The sequence below is a fragment of the Quercus robur genome, chromosome 10, assembly GCF_932294415.1.
Source record: "Quercus robur chromosome 10, dhQueRobu3.1, whole genome shotgun sequence".
Lineage (NCBI taxonomy): Eukaryota > Viridiplantae > Streptophyta > Magnoliopsida > Fagales > Fagaceae > Quercus > Quercus robur.
Genome location: NC_065543.1, coordinates 40,146,844 through 40,170,529, shown reverse-complemented (window position 1 = coordinate 40,170,529; position 23,686 = coordinate 40,146,844). Strand labels below are relative to the sequence as shown.

The window sequence follows — 23,686 nt, the reverse complement described above, 5'->3', positions numbered from 1 at the left end:
TTCAACAGATTCTGGACAAGAAATTCGCTGTAAAAAGCGTTGGACTAGCACTGGCCTGAGGCATTGGATCAGAAAGTACCAGCGACCTTCAGAAAATAAACAATTTTTAATTTTAGTTACAAGGCATTTCTATGTTGGATGCAAGGCAAAGATTAAATAATTATTTCTCTATAGATAGTTTGCCTTCTATACTATAATTTGTTGTCTTGACAACATCACTTTCACTGTACCAAATTGGTGGTCATTTTCCTGTCTCATTTTGGAGATTTTTCGGAAGGCTGGTTAGGATTAGGGCTTAAGAATTGCATTGTTCACTGCATTACTAGAGCCCTATATTTGTCCATTTTATACTCCAAACCATCCTGATTCATGAATCAAGTCCATTATACAAGCCACGTCCTCGAACCCTTCTGTCATTCATGGAATTCAAAAAGATCGTGAAGATAGAATATTTGATCAGTTAAATGGCTCAATAAGCAAAATGGCCTTGAAGGAGAGGCCAGTGAAGTGGAGTATGATGCCTCCCTCTTTGCGTTATATGCTGAGTATGGCTATACTTTGATCATATCTGTACTCTAAAGGGCCTCTCTCAATATCCAATCATTTCATCAAGGCAGACATACATGCATAGAATATTTTGAAATTACAGTATTATATACTTCAAAATAATAACCACCATTATACAAAGCGCACTGTTTATGGGATCCACGAGTACTCTTTTCAGCAAAATTTTCATTAAAATTAGATTCCATAACACTATTTACACATTTAAAAATTATTTTGCTACAGTGTTTTCAGTTTTCAGCAATAAGCGGTATCTAAACAGACCCAAAGAATAACAATTCCCTGACTCTATACATAACCACAATACTTGCAGACTGTCTAAATCTGTGGGGGAAGCTATATTTTACAGTAATCACCTTCAAATTACAGACACTTTATATCTACACAATCAGGATCCTATATGAATTTATACTTCCTGTCTGCATACAGGACATGAACCATGATTGATGAGCCATCTGTCCACACATTTCAAATGAAAAACGTGGTGACACTGGGGCAAGGTTCTTGCAGTTTCTCCTACTTCAATATCCTGCAAAATACGCATTTATTATTAGGGTTGTATTGCTAACACATATTAAGAAAGTAACTTTACAATTACAATAAAGTGAATTTGATCTTTCAGATTTTCCATGTAATTATTACTATCAATTTTCTTTGGTAAATTAGAGAAAAAGTTGAGAATTGATCATGGAAATACTCATACACCACAACTGCTACATAAACAAGAAATGACCATTAAAACATCCAACTCTACACAAAAAGAATAATACCTGCAAACATATCGTACAACAGATACTTTGTGCTGCCTTGGTTTCCTCCACGACCATATGGCATGGTAATCTCTTCAATGAATCCTCTGACAATCCTCTGGGTGCAACTCCACCATAAATATCATGAATCTCATCATAACCTATATTAGCAAAGCTAACCTGCACATTCCAAGTTCCAACAAAATAAATATTTTAAAATTAACACTTAAAAAAAAAAAGTTTAAACCATCTATGAGGCATGAGCATTATAACCAGCTTATAAATATAATTTCACTAAAGCCAAGACACCCAAAAAGAGATTATAATCTACAGAGTACGCAAATTGCAATATGAAGTCTAAGCCCCGCCTCAAAGAAATCCCAGAAAGTATAGAGCATATTGTTAACAAATTTTTTATCAACCGCAGAGTATGCTAATTGCAATGCAATGCATGAAGAAATGTGATGACACCTTAATTCTTTATCAAAATGTCCTGACATGAAGAGTGAGAACAATATACATGGTGGAAGAATATACAGCTTGATTTGTTTCACCAAATATTGAGACAATGATTATAGAATAGTTGCTTAGGGGATGCTAAGATTAAGAACATTAAAACAATATAATGAAGAGTATAAATGGTATAAGACATATAAGGTGCCAGATAACAACCCTCTTACCAATAATGTCAAATAAAAAATAAAACCAATTAATTTTTATGAAAAAGGAGACTCTGCTTTTCTTTTCTTTTTTAAACCCTACATTATTTTGTCAAAGTTCCATATCTTACAAAAAAGAAATTACCCAGAAAAGGGTTAGTACAAAAACCAAAATAAAGAAAAACATATTGAGCAAAATCATTATTGAAGAAGTCTACTGATTAGCATTTCATGACAAAGTGGACGTGTAATCTGGAAACCAAAATTGACAGGTTATATAAAACAAGAAGCCCATCCACTAGCTACATCCCACCCAACGGAGCATGCATATGAACATTAATGAATTTAAGATGCATATTACAAATAGCTATTTCTAAGGAAAGGGGGAGGAGAGAAAGAGAGGGGGGGGGGGGGGGGTTGGGGGTTGGATATGTGTAAAAACCTGCCAATGGTAAGCAGTTAACATTACTGGTGTAAATTGTTCCTCCATAAATCTCCCATGAAAAAGCTCCTCTATGAAATCTGCCTGGATCCAAAAGGAAGACAATTGGTCTATAACATGAATTAAGACAAGGGACCTTCCACCCAAAAAAAAAAAAAACTCATGAAATGTGAAAGGGGTAATAATAAGAATACATGTTTCACCAGCAGGAAGGCAGTTGCTCTTTAGCAAAAGATTAAAATGAAAGCACCTCTACAAAATGAAACTCTATGATGATGACATGTGAGAGAATGAATTCTCCCTAGAAGGGTTGTTCTTAACCCCATAAATCAGGGCCGCAAAGTTTAGGTATGGTCCTATTGCTATTCCACTTTTCAGTTGAGAGGCTAGGTTTTCAAACCATGATGTAGTTGACTTCACCTGTAAAGGTGAATCAAGTCCTATCTTGGCAGGTCATAATTTTATGACATGCAAACAACACCAGAGAAATCCAACCCAAACAAACAAAGAACATGGCCTAAATAACAAACCATTGAAGATGAGCTCCTTGACCCATATCGTTCTAGACACCAGTAAGCAAGGGATGCCTCCAGAACCTCTACAGAGAGCACAGCCCCAGCAATGGCACCAAGTCCAGCTCCACGGAGGATGCCACTATCAGAAGCCTTACCTGCTAGAGCACCAGCAATAGCTCCTGTGAAAGCTCCAGCTACATAAAGATAAATTCAGTAGATACAATCAGATAAAACTATAAGAAACAATTTTTTTTTTGGGGGGGGAGGGGGGTGGGGAGAGGGAGGGGGGGTGTTGCCTCTGGGGGTGTTGAGTGGGGGAAGGAAGTATAGGATTCCTATCTAAAAGAGAAAAGGATTAATTTGCTTAATAGGATGCATCCATACCTCATAAACTAGGGAAAAAATTGATAGCAATCAGATAGTTGTGAGGCATAAGGATTACATAAATATTAATTCTTGATTAAACATAGAGAATTGAACAAGAAAAAAAATTTCAATCCAGTTTCTTATAGAGTATTCTCCATATTTAAAACCAAAAAAGAAAAGAAAGAAAGAAATTTAGCCAGCAATAACATCAATGTTCACCTGTGCATAGCAGTACTATTAAAATAAATTTAAAAAAATAAAAAAACCAAACCAAACCAAACCCACATGCTAATTTAGAATTTGAACAAAAACACTGAATTCTTTTTTTTTCTTTTTTTGATAGGTAAACAGAGAACTATTATTAATGAAAAAATAAGGAAGAGTACAAGTTGTTCATGATGATGAACAACAAGAAAAAGATAAAACAAACAGCAAAAAAGAGGGAAATCAAGAAACTAATCTAAGAGAAAACATAAACTCAGAGAGAGAAGAATAATCAGTAAAACCCCAACAATGAGACCACTCAAAAAGTCTATGCTAGCATAAAACCTTTAGCTCATCCAACGTCTTCTCAGTGTCCTCGAAAGAACGACAAAACATTGAATTCTAAATAGCTCAATTCACTCCAAATCAAATAATTTCACTACAATCTATAACAAGCCCTTCTAAAATAGCTCAATTCACTTCGAAAACAACCAAAACCATAAGCTCATCTGACAACTTTTGATGATCAATACTTTGTTGTGCTTCAAAGCTCCGGAGAGTACCCAAAAGATTTCATGTTGATAAGCAAGTGCTTGAGAACCATATAAATCTCAGACCTTAAAGGATGATCCTCATCTGCAGCAACAAATTCATTTATTTCAGTTCCCACCTCAATTAAGCTGCAACCAGGAGACCTCCGCTGCTTTATATGATGTCTGACAACAATTTTCTGATCCCACATGCCTTTAGAAGCATAGATATTGGACATGGCAACATAATCACCAGCATAGCCAGGATCCAACTCAAACAGTCTGCCCTGAACTTCTGTAGCCACCTCAACATTTCCTTTGAGGGTACATGCACCCAAAAGAGTCCGCCAAACCACTGCATTTGGCTTAAATGGCATCTCTAAAATAAATTCATATGCTTCATTTAGGAGCCCAGCTCGGCAGAAAAGATCCACCATACAACCAAAATGAGACTCTCTAGGCTTTAAACCATAATCCTCACTCATACTTTTGAAATGTTGTTTCCCTTCCTCCACTATCCCTGCATGGCTACAAGCCATTAGAACTCCAATGAATGTAACATCATTTGGGACAATTAAAGAACTACCACAATCACCATGCCTCTTGTGCTTCCTACTGTTCTTGTTTATTCCTCTCATTTTTGAAAAAAGTTTAAGCGCTTCTTCTGCTTGTCCATGGAGCGCATGCCCCACAATCATGGATGTCCAAGTTGTGACATCCTTTTTTTTCATGCCATCAAACAATCTCCTGGCAGCCACAATGTCCCCACATTTTGCATACATGTTAATGAGAGAATTGTTCAGGGATAAATCTATATGAAGCCCTTCTTTACGACGAATGTAAGCATGAATCCACTCTCCCATCTCCAATGCCCCAATATCTGCACAGGCAGAGAGTGCAACAGTCAACGTGACATTATCAGGCTCCAGATTGTCCATCTGCATCTGCCAGACCAGCTTGAGAGCTTTTTGAGGGTTTTGGTTGTCAACATAGGCAGAAATCAAGGCCGTCCAGCAAACTATATTTTTACAGGTTATTTCATCAAACACACAATGTGCATCAAAAAGATTCCCTCTTGCTGAATACATATTTATCAGAGAAGTTTGGAGGTAAATGATGGGCTCAAACCCAAATTTTATGATGAGGGTGTGCAATTGTTTTCCTCTGGTGGCAGAATGCTTCTGGGTGCAAGCTTTAAGGACAAATAAGAAAGAAAAGCTATCAATTGTAGAAGGGCTTTCTCTCATTAGCTCTCTAAAGAACAACAGGGCCTCGGTGATGCAATTGGAGTTAAGGTACTTTTTAAGGGCTTGGTTTGCTTTTGGTGGCTTGAGATAGGTATGAAGTTGAACTTTAGGATGACAAATTATTGCAAATAATTTGGTCACCCTTGTTTGGACCAATGGGAACCTTTTCATATATCTCATGATATGTGTCATAATATCAAAAACTTTTGTCCATTTCCTGAAATAAGGAAGTTGAACTGTAAGCAATGACTTCACTTGATTGACACAATCTTATATCAAATTCATTCCAGTACCTATACTGGCAATCAAAAGGTCAAGCCACAGCCCCTTTGACAGGCAAGGTGATTGACAAGCCACACCAGTCTTCTATTTTATTATCAACCCAATATTTAAAAGCTATGTGAGTTAAAAATGAAACTTTCCCTCCCCTAAAAGTTTAATATTTTGGATTTGGACCCCTAACGTTACATAGTGTTTTGATTCGAGCCTTTCCATCCATGACCGATACTGATGCGTCCGTTAAATGCCACCTAAACCTGCCATGTATGCTAGTTGGGCCAATTAAAACATACCATGTCAATTAAATAGCATAAAAGAACTTTGAAAAACTCAAAAAATTCTCTAGGATCCAAAAATTACGCCCACTAAAAATAAAATAAAATAATTTTTCATTCCCACCATTTTCTCGACATCCAAACAAAAACCCTAAACATCACTGCAAACACAATCAGTATTCAAGAAATCCAACAGTAAGAAATCCGACACAAACAAAAACCCAACATAAACACAATCACTACAAACAGTAAGAAATCAAACCAGAAACAAGTAGAAAATCAAGCTATGTATAACCAAACAATCACTACAATCGTTACATTTTTTTTTTTTTAGTTTCTTGGGAACCAAATGGAGCTTAAGATTCCAAAACAGCAAAACCAAAACAATGTATTACCAAACACTCAAATTAAATATACAAAAATTATGAGAAGTTTGAGGTCAAGATTTATAGGGGAAAAAATTCAGAGGGAGAGAGAGACCTAATGCCATTTCAACCACCACATGCAGTGATTCAACCCCAAAGATAGCAACCAAACCAAAATACCCACCCCCCACCCCCCCCTCCCCCCCCCACAAAAAAAAACCATGATATCACCCAATGCACATTTGAACCAATGCAGAAAATCTCAAACCAAGTTACCCTATTGAAATGTGGGTATAGGGGTTGAGAAACTGATTTGACAAAACTAGGTATAGGGTTGTCCTCAAGTAGTGTTGGCTTGAGGCTCAACCTGTCACGCAACCCAACCATGTTGGGTTGGGGAGGAAGAACCCCATGGGTGTAGGTCGGATGCAGTTGAAACCGACAATAGACGAAGACAATGGGCGACGAAGGCACAAATCTGGTGAAGAATCTCTAGATCTCCACTCAATCTGCATAGATATCTCTAGATCACTACCAGATATAAGCAGAGATCTCTTGCATTCCCTTTTGTCAAAATTGGTGGATTTTTAAATTCCTCACAGAACGGGTGTGTCAAATTCCAGCGTGGAAAACCCCCCACTCGACCCAACAGACTTGGGTTTCAAAGCATTTACTTGCCGCCAACCACCACAGTCAGTTGAAACCAGCCAAAGCTCGTTGGGTCAGTCCAAGTCAAGTAGGGTGAGTCGAATTTTGCTTTTGTTTGGACAGTCCTAGCCAGGTATTTGTCAACTCAAAAGATTCATAATTACTGATCTATTTTTTTGACTGTTCAATTATTATTTCTTAGACTATATATTCTCATTATACTGGAACAATCCCATTTCACAAGAAAAATTAAATGTCTAACATCCATATGAATGAAAAATAGTTCAAAGAGCATTTATTCCATTGTAAATTCTGAAATCTCAAATTGCCTCATTTGAATCATAAAATCTAATTCATGTGCTAGTATTACACCAACTACTGCGCAGTAACAATACATTGAATTGATGTTTGAAAGAGGAGAAATAAAACTTTTCAATGGGTTTAACTCAGCATAACCCAAAGGATATATCACAATTCCATGCAAGCCAAATCAATCTAGCATGTTCTCTTTACACAATTGATTTGGAGCTCTTCAAATATAATTGATCCACTTGGAGTTGGATTTAGATCCTCAATGAAACATCCAAGTACGTGCACAACTCCTCGAGGTTGAAGAATTGTCAACAAGACAATCATGGACATGCTCAACCAATGCCATAATTTCTATTTCCACATTATATAGAAACAATTGCAATGAAACGTCAACATCACTTATTGTTTTGCAAGTTGCAAAAGGGAGAGATGAGTTGTTGTGCATCCTCTCATCAGCCTTGCCAATTAGGAGTCCTTCAGAGAATATCAATCATCTTGCTGAGGAGATCACTTGATATGTTGTCCTTATTCATAATTAGTGCTTCCTCTGACCAAGAACAATTATGGCATAGGTCCTAATTCAAACACCAAAGTCAAGTAAATCCTCAAAACACCTTTGAGCTGATTTTAGGTAGTCATTTGCTTGATAACCCTTTGCCAAAACTTGGTATATGACTGCATTTGGAATGATACCCATCTTAAGCATATCTGCATGCAACATCATCACATCAAGCACATGTTTGGCTTGGAAATGCCCCTGTAACATGATGATGTAAGTGAAGGCATCTGGTCTCAAACCATAGCATCTCATATCTGAGAAAATCTTAGCGGCCTTGAAAATTTTTCCATCACTACACAAACCTTGAATTATAGTTGTATATGTCACATAATTTGGGGAACAAAAGCTTCTATCTGTTCTATTGATTTCATCTCTAGTGGAACCAACTCCAGATATCTCCAAGAAAAGTTTAATCGCATCGGAAACCCTTCCATCTTTATAGAGTCCATCAATCAAACAACTAATTGTGAATACGTTGGGGGATAGACCTGCCTCTTGCATCTCTTTGTGCAACCGAAGAGCCTCCTTCATGTTACCAATTTTACTGTGTCCATCAATCAAAGCTGTGTAAGCAACAACATCTGGCACAATACTTTTAATTACCATTTCCGAGTACAATGCCATGGCAGCCTCCATGTCTCTACTCTTGCAATAACCATCAATTAGTGTAGAGAAAGTGATGACATTGGGTTCTATACCCTTTTCAGTCATTTGAGAACACACTTCCAAAGCCTTCTCCATATTTCTTTCTTTACAATACCCATCAATTAGTGAGTTGTATGTCACAGAATTAGCAAGGACTCCCTTTGTTGTCATACTCTGAAAAAGATCATCTGCTTCTTCCACTCTACCCAAACTACAGAGACCCTTAATAAGTATACTGTAAGTGAAGACATCTGGTGAAATTTCAAGCTTTCCCATTTCTGATTGCAAATTCATTGCTTCAGACAAGTTCCCCACCTTACAATGGCCATCAATCAAACAATTATACACATAAACATTAGGAATAACACCAAACTTAGCCATGAATACAAAATAATTCTTGGCAGTCGTCAGTTCACCCAATTTACAAAGTGCATCTATTAGGATACCAAATGTAACAATATTTGGCCACAAGCTATCACCAAGCATGTCCTGATACAAATTGAGAGCACTTTTAACATTGGCCATTTTGCAATAACCATCCATGAGAATGTTGTAGGTGTACAAATTAGGGAGCACGCCAGATTCCCGCATCAACTTAAAGACACTTTCTGCTTCAGCCATTTCACTCACACTGCAAAGGCCACGTATAAGAGTTGTGTATACCACAACTGTGGGTTGGATACCCTTCTCAACCATTTCATCAAATAACTTGTGTGCCTTTGAGATATCACCTTGACCACAACACCCATTAATCAATATACCATACGTGACTACATTAGAAGCCAACCCATGAGACACCATGTCCCCATAAATTTCCCACATAGACTCAAACCTTCCAGCTTTAACCAACCCATCCAAAAGCGCATTACATGTTGGCACTGCAGGCAAAATTCCAATCTTCATATACACCCATAGGGCTTCCTCCACAAGACCCATTTCAAAAAACGCAACAATTAACACTCTAAACACATTGGGAGTGTATTTAGAGCTTTCTAACCCATTAAGTTCAGTGAAAACAAAATGACAGATCCAGTAAGGCTTGCGAGACTTTTGAAGCTTCTGGACGAGGTCTTTTATCAAGCACCTTGCCTTGGTGTACAATTTGGCCCCAGTTAGGACATGAACAATAGCAGTATAAGGTTGAGGATTCTTGACCGGGTTTATTTGTTTTGAGACGGCATTGAAGCACCCAAGTGCTTCCTCAGGGGTTCTGCAACTAAGGATAGTGTTTGTGAGATTACAAGGAGACAAAGATATTTGCAAAGACAACGACGATGACAAAGACAACGAAGAAGAAGAAGAAGAAGACAGTGATGAACAGAATGTTCTTGAAACGGCTCTTCGAAGAAATTGCATCGACATTGCTTAGTTGGGAGGGGGCTCGTCCATCTATTTGCTACTTGAAGTCTTCTTTTTACTACATTTCTTCCTCAAGCTCTCAACTGTTGTACTGTAGTTTTTTTTATCAAGCACTGTACATGCAGCACTCTCCATTAGTAAAACGTAGAATATCTATTTATTTTTGGATAAATTATATCAGTTATCCGAAACACATGGAAAGTTCTTCACAGGAGAACTTCACTTAGATTAGTTGCACTCGCAGAGTATACTGTACTGTAGTTTTTTTTATCAAGCACTGTACATGCAGCACTCTCCATTAGTAAAACGTAGAATATCTATTTATTTTTGGATAAATTATATCAGTTATCCGAAACACATGGAAAGTTCTTCACAGGAGAACTTCACTTAGATTAGTTGCACTCGCAGAGTATACTGTACAACAATCATCACTGTTAATCAAACTCCTATGGGCAATAAGCACAAGGAAACAAAAAATTTCACAATCTTTTCCACAACTGTTAATGTGGCATGTTGCAATTGATGCTAATAATTGTAACAGTGGTAGGTCTATGCTAAAGTAAGCAGAGAATTCCAATCAGCTAGTTGAGCGACATAAGCACTAAATAAATAATAATTCTTGATTACACAGACTATTCTCCAAATCCACATTCACCTATGCATAGCAGTACTAATAAAAAAATAAAAATAAATAAAAAAACCCAAACCCACATGCACACTTATAAATTGAACAAGACCCAGAATTGTAAATAGCTGAAATCCACGCCAAATCAAGTAAATTTCATTTGAAAATCAAAATTACATACCAAGAGCGAAAAGGCCGGTAAGAGCTCCGGAAATGGTGCAGACGAGCCAACGGGCTACAAAATGAGAAGCCCTGCTAGCACCATTAAATTCAAACCCCACATCCTCCATAAAAACGCAGACTACTACAAGAGCTGTGACCGCCGAGATTTAAATTCATTCATATATAAATAGATATAGATATATATATACAGAGAGAAAAGAATTGGGAAATGAAAGCGTAGGTTTTGGAATTTTGTTGAAAGGATAAGAAAGAAATAAAGGGCCTAGATTTTGGGGGAAATCGAACTAGAGAGAAGCTTGGATTTCAGGGGCCAGAGGTTCGTGGATAAGGCATAAAGTGACAATTTTAGGATTTTTTTTTCTTAAAGTTTTAAAATATTACGTGTGCTTATGATATATTTCGACGAAGATATCGATCGAATTGTCGTCTAAGCGGGAATTGAACCATAAACCTTTTATTTAGTGTTAAAGATTTTATCAGGGCAAAATGATATTTGTAGTTGTTACATAAAATATATTACAAAATGACTTTTTTTTAATATAATAGTTGATAAGAGTAGGTGATGAGTCCATAAAAATTATTAAAGTTGTCCACCTTAATGGACGGTCATTGTGTCATTAATAGGCCATCAAAGATAGATGAGTAACCGCCCAACGCATTTAGTAACGATCATTAAAGACCTTAAACCCTCTCATCAAGACAAAGAACGTTACAATTAGGGTAATAATCACCCTCATTTATGTCCAATAGCTACCTAAGTCACCTATAAAAGGGACAATCTGTCCATTTACTAAGGTACGTCAAAAGTTACAACAAAACACTATCTGAATACAAGAAATATGGGTTGATACTAACTTAAGTATCGGAGGCTCCCCTACCGGGCACAATCCGGTGGTCTCTTCGATCTATCTCTCTTTATCTTGCAGGTCCTACAAAATCGTCTAAAGCTCCGGATTGGACGAGTGACCCAACTGATGATTTTGGCATCATCAGTAGGGATGACAATTTTTCCCTGCCTCGCTTAACCCGCCCCTCCCCACTTCGCCCCGTGCGAGTTTTCCCCGTTCCACAAAGGCGGTGGGGTGGGGATGGGGCAAGATTTTAGCCCCGCACCATGGGGCGGGACGGGGATGGGTTTAGGTTTTTTAGACCCACCCCGCCCCGCCCTTCCCCATCCCTGTCCCGCCCTGCGTTACTAAATGTTATAATTGTAAAATTTGCATACCCTAAAACCCTACTATTTAAACAAACATATTAATATTAGCATATTTTATTCTACCCAATGTGATTCTCTGCCTTTATTTTGTTGTGTTATATTATGAGATTTTTATTTAATTTTTTTTTTTTAATGATTGTCTTGATAAACACTTGGATATATTATTCAATTTTTTCTAAAAATTGATTTGATTTGATGGGATAAATTTAGTTGTAATTTCAAGTATATTTTTATTAATGAAATAGGTTTCATTAAAAAAATTGTACTAGTTGTAGGGCAAATTAACAAAAAGTAGAGTTTTACGGGGTGGGGCGGGGCTTCGTGGGCCCCAAGGAGTGGGGATGGGGTGAGAAAGTATTCCCCGTCATGCGGGGCGGGACGGGGATAGGACAAGATAAAACCATGTGGGGCAGGGACGAAGACCCCATCCTTCGACCCCGCCCCGCCCCATTGCCATCCCTAGACAAAAGCTTTGTGATTCAAATGATCTTTTATTTCTTATATATAAAAAGAGCCAATACCCGCTATAGTACTTCGGTACTGTACACTCAGAGTGTTTACACTGTGTAAGCACTGTAGCGATAACAGTGCTTTGGTGAGGCACTTTTTTTTTTTTTTTTTTTTTTCGCCAGTTTGTACTTTTTTTTCCTTTGATATATATTGTTTTATTACACAACAAATTTCACAATATTTTTACAATTATTGAGGTGTCAATTTCTTATAAGTCAAAATAAAATAATAAAATATGAAACTGTGACCAACCATAACTAAAAATAAACGTTTTGTGAAAATGTTGTGACACTTGTTAGGTGAATGTATAAAAGCTACCGTACTTTTGGTTTGTTCAAGTAGCACTATAGCTACAATAGCTATAGAGTTTTTTTTTTTTTCTTTAGTCTTCCGTTTGTACTTTTTTTTTTCTTTTAAATATTTATAAGAACCCGCATATATATATTGTTATACTGACACAACAAACGCCAATACCTGCTACAGTGCTTCGGCACTGTGCACTCAAAGTGTTTACACTGTGCAAGCACTGTAGCGGTAACAGTGCTTTGGTTAGGCACTTTGCTCTTCTTTCTTCTTTTTTTTTTTTTTTTTTTTTTTTTTGTACTTTTTTTCCCTTTTATATATATATTGTTTTACTACACAACAAATTTCATAATATTTTTACAATTATTGAGGTGTCAATTTCTTATAAGTCAAAATAAAATAATAAAATATGAAACTGTGACCAACCACAACTAAAAATAAATGTTTTGTGAAAATGTTGTGACACTTATTAGGTGAATGTATAAAAGCTACCATACTTTTTGTTTGTTCAAGTGGCACTATAGATACAGTAGCTACAGAGTTTTTTTTTTTTTTTTTTTTCTAACAATTGTACTTTTTTTTTCTTTTAAATATTTATAAGAACCCGCATATATATTGTTATACTGACACAACAAATTTCATAATATTTTCACAATTATTAAGGTGTTAATTTCTTATAAGTCAAAATAAAATATGAAACTGTGACTAACTACAACTGAAAATAAATGTTTTGTGAAAATATTATGACACTTGTTGGGTAAATATGTAAAAGCTACAATACTTTTGGTTTGTTCAATATGTACTGTTCATTACTTTTTTTATTTTTTCCCAGTTATCAATTTGTGCTCTTTTTTCTACAATATTTTTCCACTGTTCATACAGCGTTTTTCACTGTTCATCTACAGTTCCATTTTGGTTAGCCACTTTTTTTTTTTTTTTCCTTTCCAGTTTTGAACGGTAGCTACAGTACCAAGTGGCTACAGTAGATACTTTTTTTTTTTAGTCTTCTATTTGTACTTTTTTTTCCTTTTTATATATATCACTGTACATCTAGTGTTTTTGCACTGTGCGTTCACTGTAGCTGCAACAGTGCTTTGGTTTCGTGTGTCCTTTTATTTATTTATTCAACCCTTTTGTTTATTCAACTGGCACTGTAACTACTGTGACCAACCACAACTGAAAATAAATGTTTTGAGAATAACAATAACAATGTTATCAGTTTAAAACCAATAATAACTTATCATTTAGAATTTGTTCTAAAAATGTTATGAATGTAGCATTTCTCTCAAATAAAATAAAAAAAATATCTATTCGGATCCTAAAAATGAAGATATTGTGAAAATATTGTGATATTTTGTTGTATTCTTGGACTTTTTTTTTTAATATAATCAAATTGGGTGAGCCAAAATTCATGATTTCACACACAAAATCTATATTAATTTTCTCACTATTGGAGGCAGCACATGCCTTGCACGTGCAGCCAATGCTAGTGATTTTAAAAAACGGAAGTGAGAAATATATACTATCAAAATTATAGAAATTTGTGAGTATTAGTCTATTAGACATTTATTAAACATTTATAGAGTGAGTAGTAGTCTATTAAATATCTATCAAAATTATAAAAGTGAGTATTAGTCTATTAAACATTTATAGAGTTGGAATATGTCCCAAGTCCATCACATTCTAAGTCCTCAAACGATGTTTCTCAAAAAACAAAAAAAGGTCCTCAAGCGATAAACAAAGTCTATTGAACACGTATACTTTAATTTCACTATTTTTAAAAACTATCCAGATATAATTTTCTATAAAATAAGTCACATACAAAACCTTTTATACGGAAGTGAGAGATATATACTATCAAAATTATAGAAATTTGTGAGTATTAGTCTATTAGACATTTATTAAACACTTATAGAGTGAGTATAGAAGTGAGTAGTAGTCTATTAAATATCTATCAAAATTATAAAAGTGAGTATTAGTCTATTAAACATTTATAGAGTTGGAATATGTCCCAAGTCCATCACATTCTAGCATTCTTATCAAACCTTTCAAATGCTAAAAATCTTATTTTTTTAGCATTTTTAACCCAAAAGCTTGCTCCATCAAATGTTTTAAATGGTATAATTTTTGCAATTGATGAACAGTGCAATCTCATATTTGAGACTGCACTGTTCATCAATTGTAAACCGTGTATTATTTTTTTATTCAATGGGGCCCATTGAGGAGAAATAGAGGAGAGAGAGGAGAAATAAAAAAATTATTGAAAAATAATAAAGAAACATTATTTAAATGAAATGGTAAAAAAAATAGAAGTTTTGATATAGGTGGTATTGTAAAGTGGTGTGTTATATGTTATAAAATTGGGTTTTGAGATGCTAAATGCTATATTTTTTGACATGTTTGATAAGAATGCTCTAAGTCCTCAAACGATGTTTCTCAAAAAAAAAAAAAAAAAGGTCCTCAAGCGATAAACAAAGTCTATTGAACACGTATACTTTAATTTCACTATTTTTAAAAACTATCCAGATATAATTTTCTATAAAATAAATCACATACAAAACCTTTTATACGGAAGTGAGAAATATATACTATCAAAATTATAGAAATTTGTGAGTATTAGTCTATTAGACATTTATTAAACATTTATAGAGTGAGTATAGAAGTGAGTAGTAGTCTATTCAATATCTATCAAAATTATAAAAGTGAGTATTAGTCTATTAAACATTTATAGAGTTGGAATATGTCCCAAGTCCATCACATTCTAAGTCCTCAAACGATGTTTCTCAAAAAAAAAAAAAAAAAAGGTCCTCAAGCGATAAACAAAGTCTATTGAACACGTTTACTTTAATTTCGCTATTTTTAAAAACTATCCATATATAATTTTCTATAAAATAAGTCACATACAAAACCTTTTATACTTTTGAGTTTTATAAAAGTCTAACAATTTATAGTTTTATTATTACTAAACTAATGTTAAAACCTCTTTGTATTAGAACCCCTTTCCCTCTCCCTTGTGTGTGTGTATGTGTGTTTGTTTAAAAAAAAAAAATTTAATGTTAAAAGAATGAAGTGAATTAATTGTAACAATAATATCTCCCAAAAAATACATTGATAATTTTTTATTCCAAACAACTATACAAACACTTTAATTTTTATTGGGCATAAGAACTGCATATCAAGTGACTTGTAGACACATTGCAAGAAAAAATTCCAAAAAAAATTATTTCAACCCAAGTAACCTATAATTACAATCCCATTACATTAAATAATTCCAAACCCTAATTAATTTCCATATGAATGAAATGTGATCAAAATTATAAGAATTTACTAACACAAAGAGACTAAACAATCAAAATAGTGATTTGGATACTTTTGATTTGGTGATTACAATATAAGATTGAATTGTGAGAATATAGTAAGAAAGAGTATAGAAGCTTATGCGTAGAGTTGTCAAATTCAATAAAATATGAGTCTTGAGAGGGGGACAATTTAGCCATTGGAACAATGCCAAGTGATTCTATTTGGCTTTCAGAGACAAAATACACCAAGGATATAGGTTTTAAATTGAAAAAAAATTGACATATATACATAATAATTTTTTATAAAATAGTTCAAACATTTATCTACCTTGGAAAGACTGGAACTCCAGGTTACTCTAAAAGTCATTGTTACTCTCTTTCAATCTCCCTTAAAAATTTAAAAACAAACAAAAATGATGACAACATCATTGAGTTTTTTTTGTTTAGTATAAACTCTATTTGTTGTCAAGGTCAAGGCTAAGGGGGAAAAGGCATCAAGATATACACACACCGGTAGAGATCATAAACAAAAATGTAAGGGTAGAAAATTTACCCAATCACAATTTCTAAGCTTGAACTCAGAAGAGAGGCAAAGAGAGAACGTATGTAAATATGAAAGTATGAAGAGGAAGAAAAAAAATGTATTACCAATAAGGGGGGTGAGGAAGTTGAAATGTTGGGAAAGATAAGGAAACATTGTATGTTTAGATAATTAATTTAAGGAGGAGGTGAGGAAGTTAGATAATTAAATTAAACATTATATGCATTACCAATTACCAATAAAGTTTTTCTCAAAAAAATTTACTAATGTTTAGAAGATGAAAAAACATTGTGTATTTAGACAATTAAATTATATATATATATATATATATATATATAGAGAGAGAGAGAGAGAGAGAGAGAGAGAGAGAGAGAGAGCAATGGCGGATCTAGGAATTTTTCTCAGAGTGTTCCTTAATAAGTATAAATTATATAATCTAATAAAAAGAGAAATTCATATATTGACAACAACAACAACAATAAGAAAACATGCAAATACATAAAGTTTACAATTGCCTTCTACAAATTTTCATATTTTGAAATCGTTGCATGATAGTCTCAGTATCAATGCTACAAGCTACATCTCTTTCAATGTACACAACCAAGTAATCATTCATCCACTGAATGTAGAACAAATTATGGAGTAAAATTTAATTTTATTAGCATAAAAAAAACTGAGGGTGTTCCCAAATTTTTTTTTGAAGGGTAGACAAATAAATTTTTTTAAATTATTTATATAAAAAAATAAAATAGGTCTGGGTGGTCCTAGGACCAACCTGGTTTTCTTTTTTGAAAATTAGATAATTATAATTTTTTTTAAAGATTTTATACAACGTTTATAGGGCTTCAAAGTTCAAATGTAATTATTATTATTATTATCAAATGGTCAAAATGTGAACAATAAATAGCAACAACAAAAAAAATGATTTGTAAATATATAAGATATACAATTATACTTACACATTTACCTTTAAGGGTGTTAAATACATAATATTTATAACATACCATTAGTTTAGGAAATGAATTCATTCTATAATTGAATGTATTGACAAATGTCAAATGTGTTATATTATGGACAAATTACTACTTGCCATGTGGCTTTATTTGTCCACTTCATTATAAATAGATAGAAACATGTGTCATTTGTTATCATTTTGTGTATACACCAATTGTGGGATCCAACTTTTATAATATATTATAAACACACACACACACACACACACACACACACACACACACACATATATATATATATATTGATGTGGGGGCCCAATGGTCGAGGATGAAGCTGAAAAGTTGCAACATTGGTGTGGTGATACCATGGGCCACGGGCCCAAGGAGGAAGGGATGGGCCAGAATACTCTAAGGCATTTCGAGAGGGAATAAGGATCAAGAAAGAGTGTCAGTGGTCATATGGGGAATTTCTAGTTTGGAGTAGCCTATTGTATCTGCATTAAATGGTGGGTAACAACTTTATCAGCTGCATTGATGAGGAAGTGACCTGAACAGTGCAAGTCATAGCTAAGCAAACTCCTTCCACCACCTTCCTTTGTGGTAAAAAGAGAAAAGTGTCACGAGGGAAAACCGGTTACGTAGGGATGGATGGTTGAGATATGGAGGGAAGAGGGGTATATAAGAAAGGAGGGGTTTACAGAAAAAAGGATTGAGAGAGCAGTGTCAAAAAGAAACAGAGGTGCATTGAGAGAGAAAATTGAATAGTACAGATTTTTGTATAATCTTAGCCTCCTTGGGCAAGCTTGTAGGGGATTTATGCTCATCTATTATATAAAAACTATCTTTTCTTCCCTATTTTCATCCTTGAGCAGAGCCATCCATTGCTGTTCGTTTCCCTCTCTCACAAATTTTATTGATTTGGGCCACGGTTAAATTGTCCAACTCACTGCTCTAAGTGGGCTTGGGCTCCAAGTCCATTTGGTCCTTACAATTGAAATTAAGATTTCTTTTTTGAAAAATTAGATAATTATAAAATGTTTTTTTAAAAGATTTTATACAACATTTATAAGGCTTCAAAGTTTAAACGTAATTAATTATTATTATTTATTATTATCAAATAGTAAAATGTGAACAGTAAATAGCATTAAAAAAATGATTTGTAAATAATATATACAATTATACTTACACAATTTGCTTCAAGAGTGTTAAATACATAATATTTATAACATACCATTCATTTAGGAAATGAATTCATTCTATAATTGAAGGTATTGACACATGTCAAATGTGTTATATTATAGACAGATTACTACTTGCCATGTGGCTTTATTTGTCAACTTCATTCTAAATAAATAAAAACATGCACCACTTGTCATCGTTTTGTATATACACCAATGGTGGGATCCAACTTTTATAATATACTAGTCGCTAACCCGTGCAATATACAGGATAATTAAATAAATATTAAAATTATTCAGTTTACTTGAAGGTACTATGACTTAAAAATGATAACAAAAAACTTATGTTACACAAATGAAATTCATGTATAGTTAAATTCATTACCACCGCACATACTTGGTGCGATGATCACTCCACAAGTATAAGTGTTTGTGGGGTGTGGGAGGCAATGGCTGGGGTTTAAGTCTCCAAGAGGGAGCTTCATACACATATACACTTAGATTAGGCTAGAGTAGAATTTATATCTTATATAAAAAAAACTTTTTTAAATTAGTTAATGAATATAGGCCCAGAAAAGTAAATCTAGAAGACATAATGTCCTCATACTGAAATAAGAAGAGTAAGACTATGATAATTGGTGAATGTCTAATGATTGTGGTGAAACTTAGGAAACTAATTTATAGATTGAAAGTTTCAACTCTCATATCTTCAAATAAGAGGCCATATATATATATATATAGGAATTTTAGAGCAAACCTTATTTTGGGTTCTCGCATCTATTGGACCTAATTTTCAAAACTTTTATTTCCTAACCAACACTGCAAGTTTGATTCCAAAGAAGAAATGTGTACCCCTTTTTTTTAGAATAAACGGCAGAACTTGTACCCCACTTAAGGTAGAAAATTGTTAGTTTAAAAAAGGTAAAGGGAAAAACAAAGTGAACATGAGATAAATAGAAGAGGAACATGCCATCTACACTATCATTTAGATCATCAACCCAAGTTGAAGATTAATCCTATTTATAGAGAAGATGATATAATAATTCCCAATTTCAAACCAAATTTTCAGTGCATAATATCACTAATTTTGAAAAATAAACTTGCATATTAGACAAAACTCAATGTCAAAAAAGATTTTTAAACCCAAAAAGCTTTGTCCATTAAATTTGCACTAACGTCTCTCAATTATTAGATAAAAAGGATTGTCATAGCTTCTGTTAAAAGAGTAAGAGAAAAAGAAATTACTCGGAAAAAAACTATAGTGAAAAAAGAAAATATTTAAATTTGAGCTTCCAAAGAACAACATAAATTTCAATCAATTGTCAAAACACCGAAACAGAGACTCTGCCCTCATTCATACAAACAACAAATAAAACGATGAGTTAGTCTCTATTTGCAACAATATGAGAATGACATGTATAGTGTGAATGCATTAATAATAAAAGGGTTAGACATTGGGCCGCTCAAAATTGGTTGGATTGGCTTCATTAGCTTGGTGGGTATATTGTCAATGGGGTGGTTTTATGCGTCTGTAGCTTTTTCAAAGATAAAATTTTTGTAGTCGGGATTTTCAAAACTTGCATGAAGGGGTTAGTTAAAAAATAAAATTTTTTAAAAGTAGGTGGAGAATTGTGAGGCCTCTAAAGCTTATGTATCAAATTTTAAGGAGGCCAACAAGTAATTAAAAGTCTTCTGTTTTATAGTATATATAGATTATAAGAGACAACATTTATTTCAATCCAATTTTGCCTCATGTGTCTAAATTTATATGGGGATCACGCCATAATTATTCACTTAAATTTTTTAATCTTTGTGCCAAGTGAGTTTTTTTTTTTTTTTTTTTTTTTTTTTTTGAGAAAGAACTTATGAAATTTCATTAACGTAAATGAGTTACATCCAACTATAAAAACTAAACAATATGGGATGGAACATCCTCCATCCAAACTTGAAAATCTGGTATGCGTAAAGCATATTTGGCCAGATTATGAGCTACACTATTGCCATTTCTCTTAACATGAGAATACAATACTCTTCTAAATTTTTTTCCATACTCTTTCACATCTTCAACCAGCAGACCCCACGGCAGTAAGTTCTGTTCTTGTGCCTTCAACGCTTGAATTAAGTTCAACGCATCACCTTCATGGACAATATTTTGGAAGCCCAACTCGTGTGCGAAGGACAGAGCCTTTAATGCAGCCAAAGCTTCCATGTCTTCTGCCTTGAACGGTTGATTTAGTTTCTCTGCGCAAGATGCCAAAACAGCACCCTCCGAGTCTCGAATCACCACTCCCACACTAGACAGCCTTGAGGATTCGGCATTTGCTCCATCAAAGTTAATTTTAACAAAACCGTTTGGCGGTGCCGTCCATCTATTTCCCCCCCTGCCGCTACACCCCACTTGTACCTCTGAAACTTGCAAATCAGTTCGGTATTGCACCAGACTAGTCCGTGCATTTGCAGCAACCTGATGAAGCAGGCTGGACTGCAACATTAACCGTGCTCTGTTCCCTGGTTCCATACTCCCCATGCCGTAAAAGCTAGAAGTTCCAGTGATTTACCTTCATCTATCATCCATAGCAGCAGCTCCTTGACAGTGACAAAGCCGACCTCATACCGGAATCCCCACATACTTTGATCTGACCACACCACATCCAGTTCCGGGCATAACCATAATGCGTGAAGCGGGTCCTCCACAACATTTTTACACCTTTCACACGTTGGGTCTTCAAGGATTTTTCTTCGCATCAAAGCTTGTTTGGTTGGCAAAGCAAAACGACAAGCTCTCCACAGAAAATTTTTTACCTTTGGGGGGGCTCGCATCTCCCAAATTTTCTTCCACAGCTGCTTCTCACAGATTGGTGATGTTTGCAGATTTGATTCCATCTCCGCCTGCTGTTTAAGAAATCTATAACCCGACTTACAAGAGTAATTGCCTGTTGGAGAATACGGCCAATAAAGAGTATTCTCTGCTGCATTACGGCTGAGTGGGATTTTCTTTATTAAGTCTGCATCTTCAGTCACAAACAGCCCATCCACCAACTCTTCATTCCACCTTCTTGTGATTGGATCAAAGAGAGTAGCTACGGTATGATCCTCAAAGTTCTCCAAGGGACAAATTGGCAGCTGCGTTAGGTGTTTTCTTGGCAACCAACGTTGCTGCCAAATGTTTATTTTTTCTCCATTACCTATCCTCCATAAAGCCCCTCTTTGAATGATGTCTCTACCTCTAAGGATATTTTTCCAAGCATATGACCCCATCCTAGAGTCGGTAGCCTCCATAATTGTTGAATTTGGGAAGAAACGAGCCTTAAATACTTTGTAAAAAAGTGATGATTTATCATACAATAGCCTCCAAGCTTGCTTTGCCAAGAGTGAGTCATTGAACATAGCAAGATCTCGGAAGCCCATACCTCCAATAGTTTTCAATTTTGTCATTTCCTCCCATTTAATCCAATGGATTTTTCTTTGATCACCTCTTTGGCCCCACCAAAATTTCTTGATTAGAGACTCAATCTCATTGCACAAACCCAATGGCAATTTGAAACACCCCATTGTGTAGATAAGGATGGCTTGTATGACTGCCTTTAGGAGTACTTCTCTCCCCGCTTGCAAAAGCAATTTAGCTTCCCACCCTTTAAGCTTCCGCCATACCTTCTCTTTTATGTAATTAAAACTTTCTTTTTTACCTTTGCCAACCAAGGAGGGCAGCCCAAGGTATTTTTCATTGTGCCAAGTGAGTTGATGAGAGGAAAATACTAAGAATCTAATATTAATGAACTATAAAATTAAAAAACTAATCACATATACTCAATAAAAATCACCACACAACAAAGATCATTACACATTCTATCTTATTAAAAATTAGAAAAAAATTATTATACGTAATATTAAATTTACGTAAGAATTTTAATAAGTGATTAATTATATTTACTTTTAAAAAATTAATTTGACTAATTATTTATATTTTTATGATCAAAATTGTATTTAATTTTAAATGCATCCATATGTTTGCATGGATTGTATGCTAGTATTTTTTTTTCTTAAAAAAAAAAAGGGGGACTAACATGTGAATATTATATCCTATGTCTTCGGACATATATGGTGTTCGTATTATGCCCAATGTTTTAGTATTAAACACAAGCCAAATCTCTCTAAGACCTGAACCCTTGAAAATCGACGTGTAGTTACGTGTCCGTCGCCATTATACTTTTGCAACAACCATTAATTTCATGTTGCCAACGTGATTGTTGATGTTTTTTTTTTTTTTTTTGATAGGAAAATACTGAAATACCATTAAGGATAAGAGTGAGAAACTACAGATATGTCATGAGCACACGTGTGCTCAAGAAAGTTAGGACATTCCTCTAGCCAAACTACATAGTTCTCAGTCTCTTTAGCATACTGTGCTAACAAGTGAGCAGGGACATTTCCCTGTCTTTTTACATGAGAGAAAGCAAAACTCCTAAAGCCAGATACAAGTTCCATTGTTCCTTCCAGCACGTTTTGAATGGAAGACGGCGCTCCCTCACCTCCTTGAAGAGCAATGCAAACGATCAACGAGTCTCCTTCAAACTCCGCCTCCCTTATGCCTACATCTCTTGCAAAAACCACCCCGGCCTCCATAGCCTTTGCTTCGATCTCCACAGCCCCCAACGGTGCATTCACTAATTTGCTTAAAGCTACGACTACCTCCCCTTTTTCATCCCGGATCACCACTCCTATTCCCGCTTTTTTCTGGCTTTCAAACGTTGCACCGTCAACGTTTACCTTGTACCGTTCTGGGTCAGGTGGCTTCCAAATTTTTGCTGGACCCATCCCCTGTTTGTCCCCCTGTCTAAACTCATTTGCAGCGCTGTATTCTTCCACTAGATGCAAAGCTGTTTTCAGAATCATTCTTCCCGGTTTGCCCGAGCCCCCCATTCTTCTCTCATTTCGGTCTTCCAAATTCCCCAGCAAATAGAGATAACCTTCTCTAGCAAGCCGGGATGCGTTACTTCATGGTTTTGCAGGTTTTGGATAATATCCAAGAAGGACCATGATTGGTCTATAACAAATGGCAAAGCAAACTTGTTGGATTCCCACACCTCACGTGCATGCTTGCAAAACCATAGAAGGTGACAAGCTGTTTCCTCAGGTTGACCGCATAAGACACAAGTAGCA

General features: G+C 35.0%; 4 protein-coding genes across 4 annotated transcripts; all 4 read right to left on the bottom strand.

The window, feature by feature from the left end:
• Window positions 1–712: 712 nt before the first annotated feature.
• On the bottom strand, window positions 713–10,707 carry LOC126702034 (NEP1-interacting protein-like 2). The gene is made up of 5 exons (XM_050400631.1): window positions 10,525–10,707; window positions 2,945–3,123; window positions 2,415–2,498; window positions 1,335–1,493; window positions 713–1,093 (listed from the first exon to the last, which is right to left on the bottom strand). Exons 1-5 carry the CDS (start codon window positions 10,631–10,633, stop codon window positions 971–973), a joined length of 654 nt encoding a protein of 217 aa, XP_050256588.1. The 5' UTR covers window positions 10,634–10,707; the 3' UTR covers window positions 713–970.
• On the bottom strand, window positions 7,124–10,705 carry LOC126702032 (pentatricopeptide repeat-containing protein At5g61400). The gene is made up of 2 exons (XM_050400629.1): window positions 10,525–10,705; window positions 7,124–9,831 (listed from the first exon to the last, which is right to left on the bottom strand). Exon 2 carries the CDS (start codon window positions 9,719–9,721, stop codon window positions 7,736–7,738), a length of 1,986 nt encoding a protein of 661 aa, XP_050256586.1. The 5' UTR covers window positions 9,722–9,831; window positions 10,525–10,705; the 3' UTR covers window positions 7,124–7,735.
• Window positions 10,708–20,435: 9,728 nt separating the features above from the next.
• Window positions 20,436–21,017, bottom strand: LOC126704148 (uncharacterized). Its single transcript, XM_050403174.1, has one exon. It carries the CDS (start codon window positions 21,015–21,017, stop codon window positions 20,436–20,438), a length of 582 nt encoding a protein of 193 aa, XP_050259131.1.
• A 1,802-nt stretch (window positions 21,018–22,819) lies between these two features.
• Window positions 22,820–23,419, bottom strand: LOC126704146 (uncharacterized). Its single transcript, XM_050403173.1, has one exon. The coding sequence runs from the start codon at window positions 23,417–23,419 to the stop codon at window positions 22,820–22,822; it is 600 nt and encodes a 199-aa protein (XP_050259130.1).
• Between the last annotated feature and the right edge of the window lie 267 nt (window positions 23,420–23,686).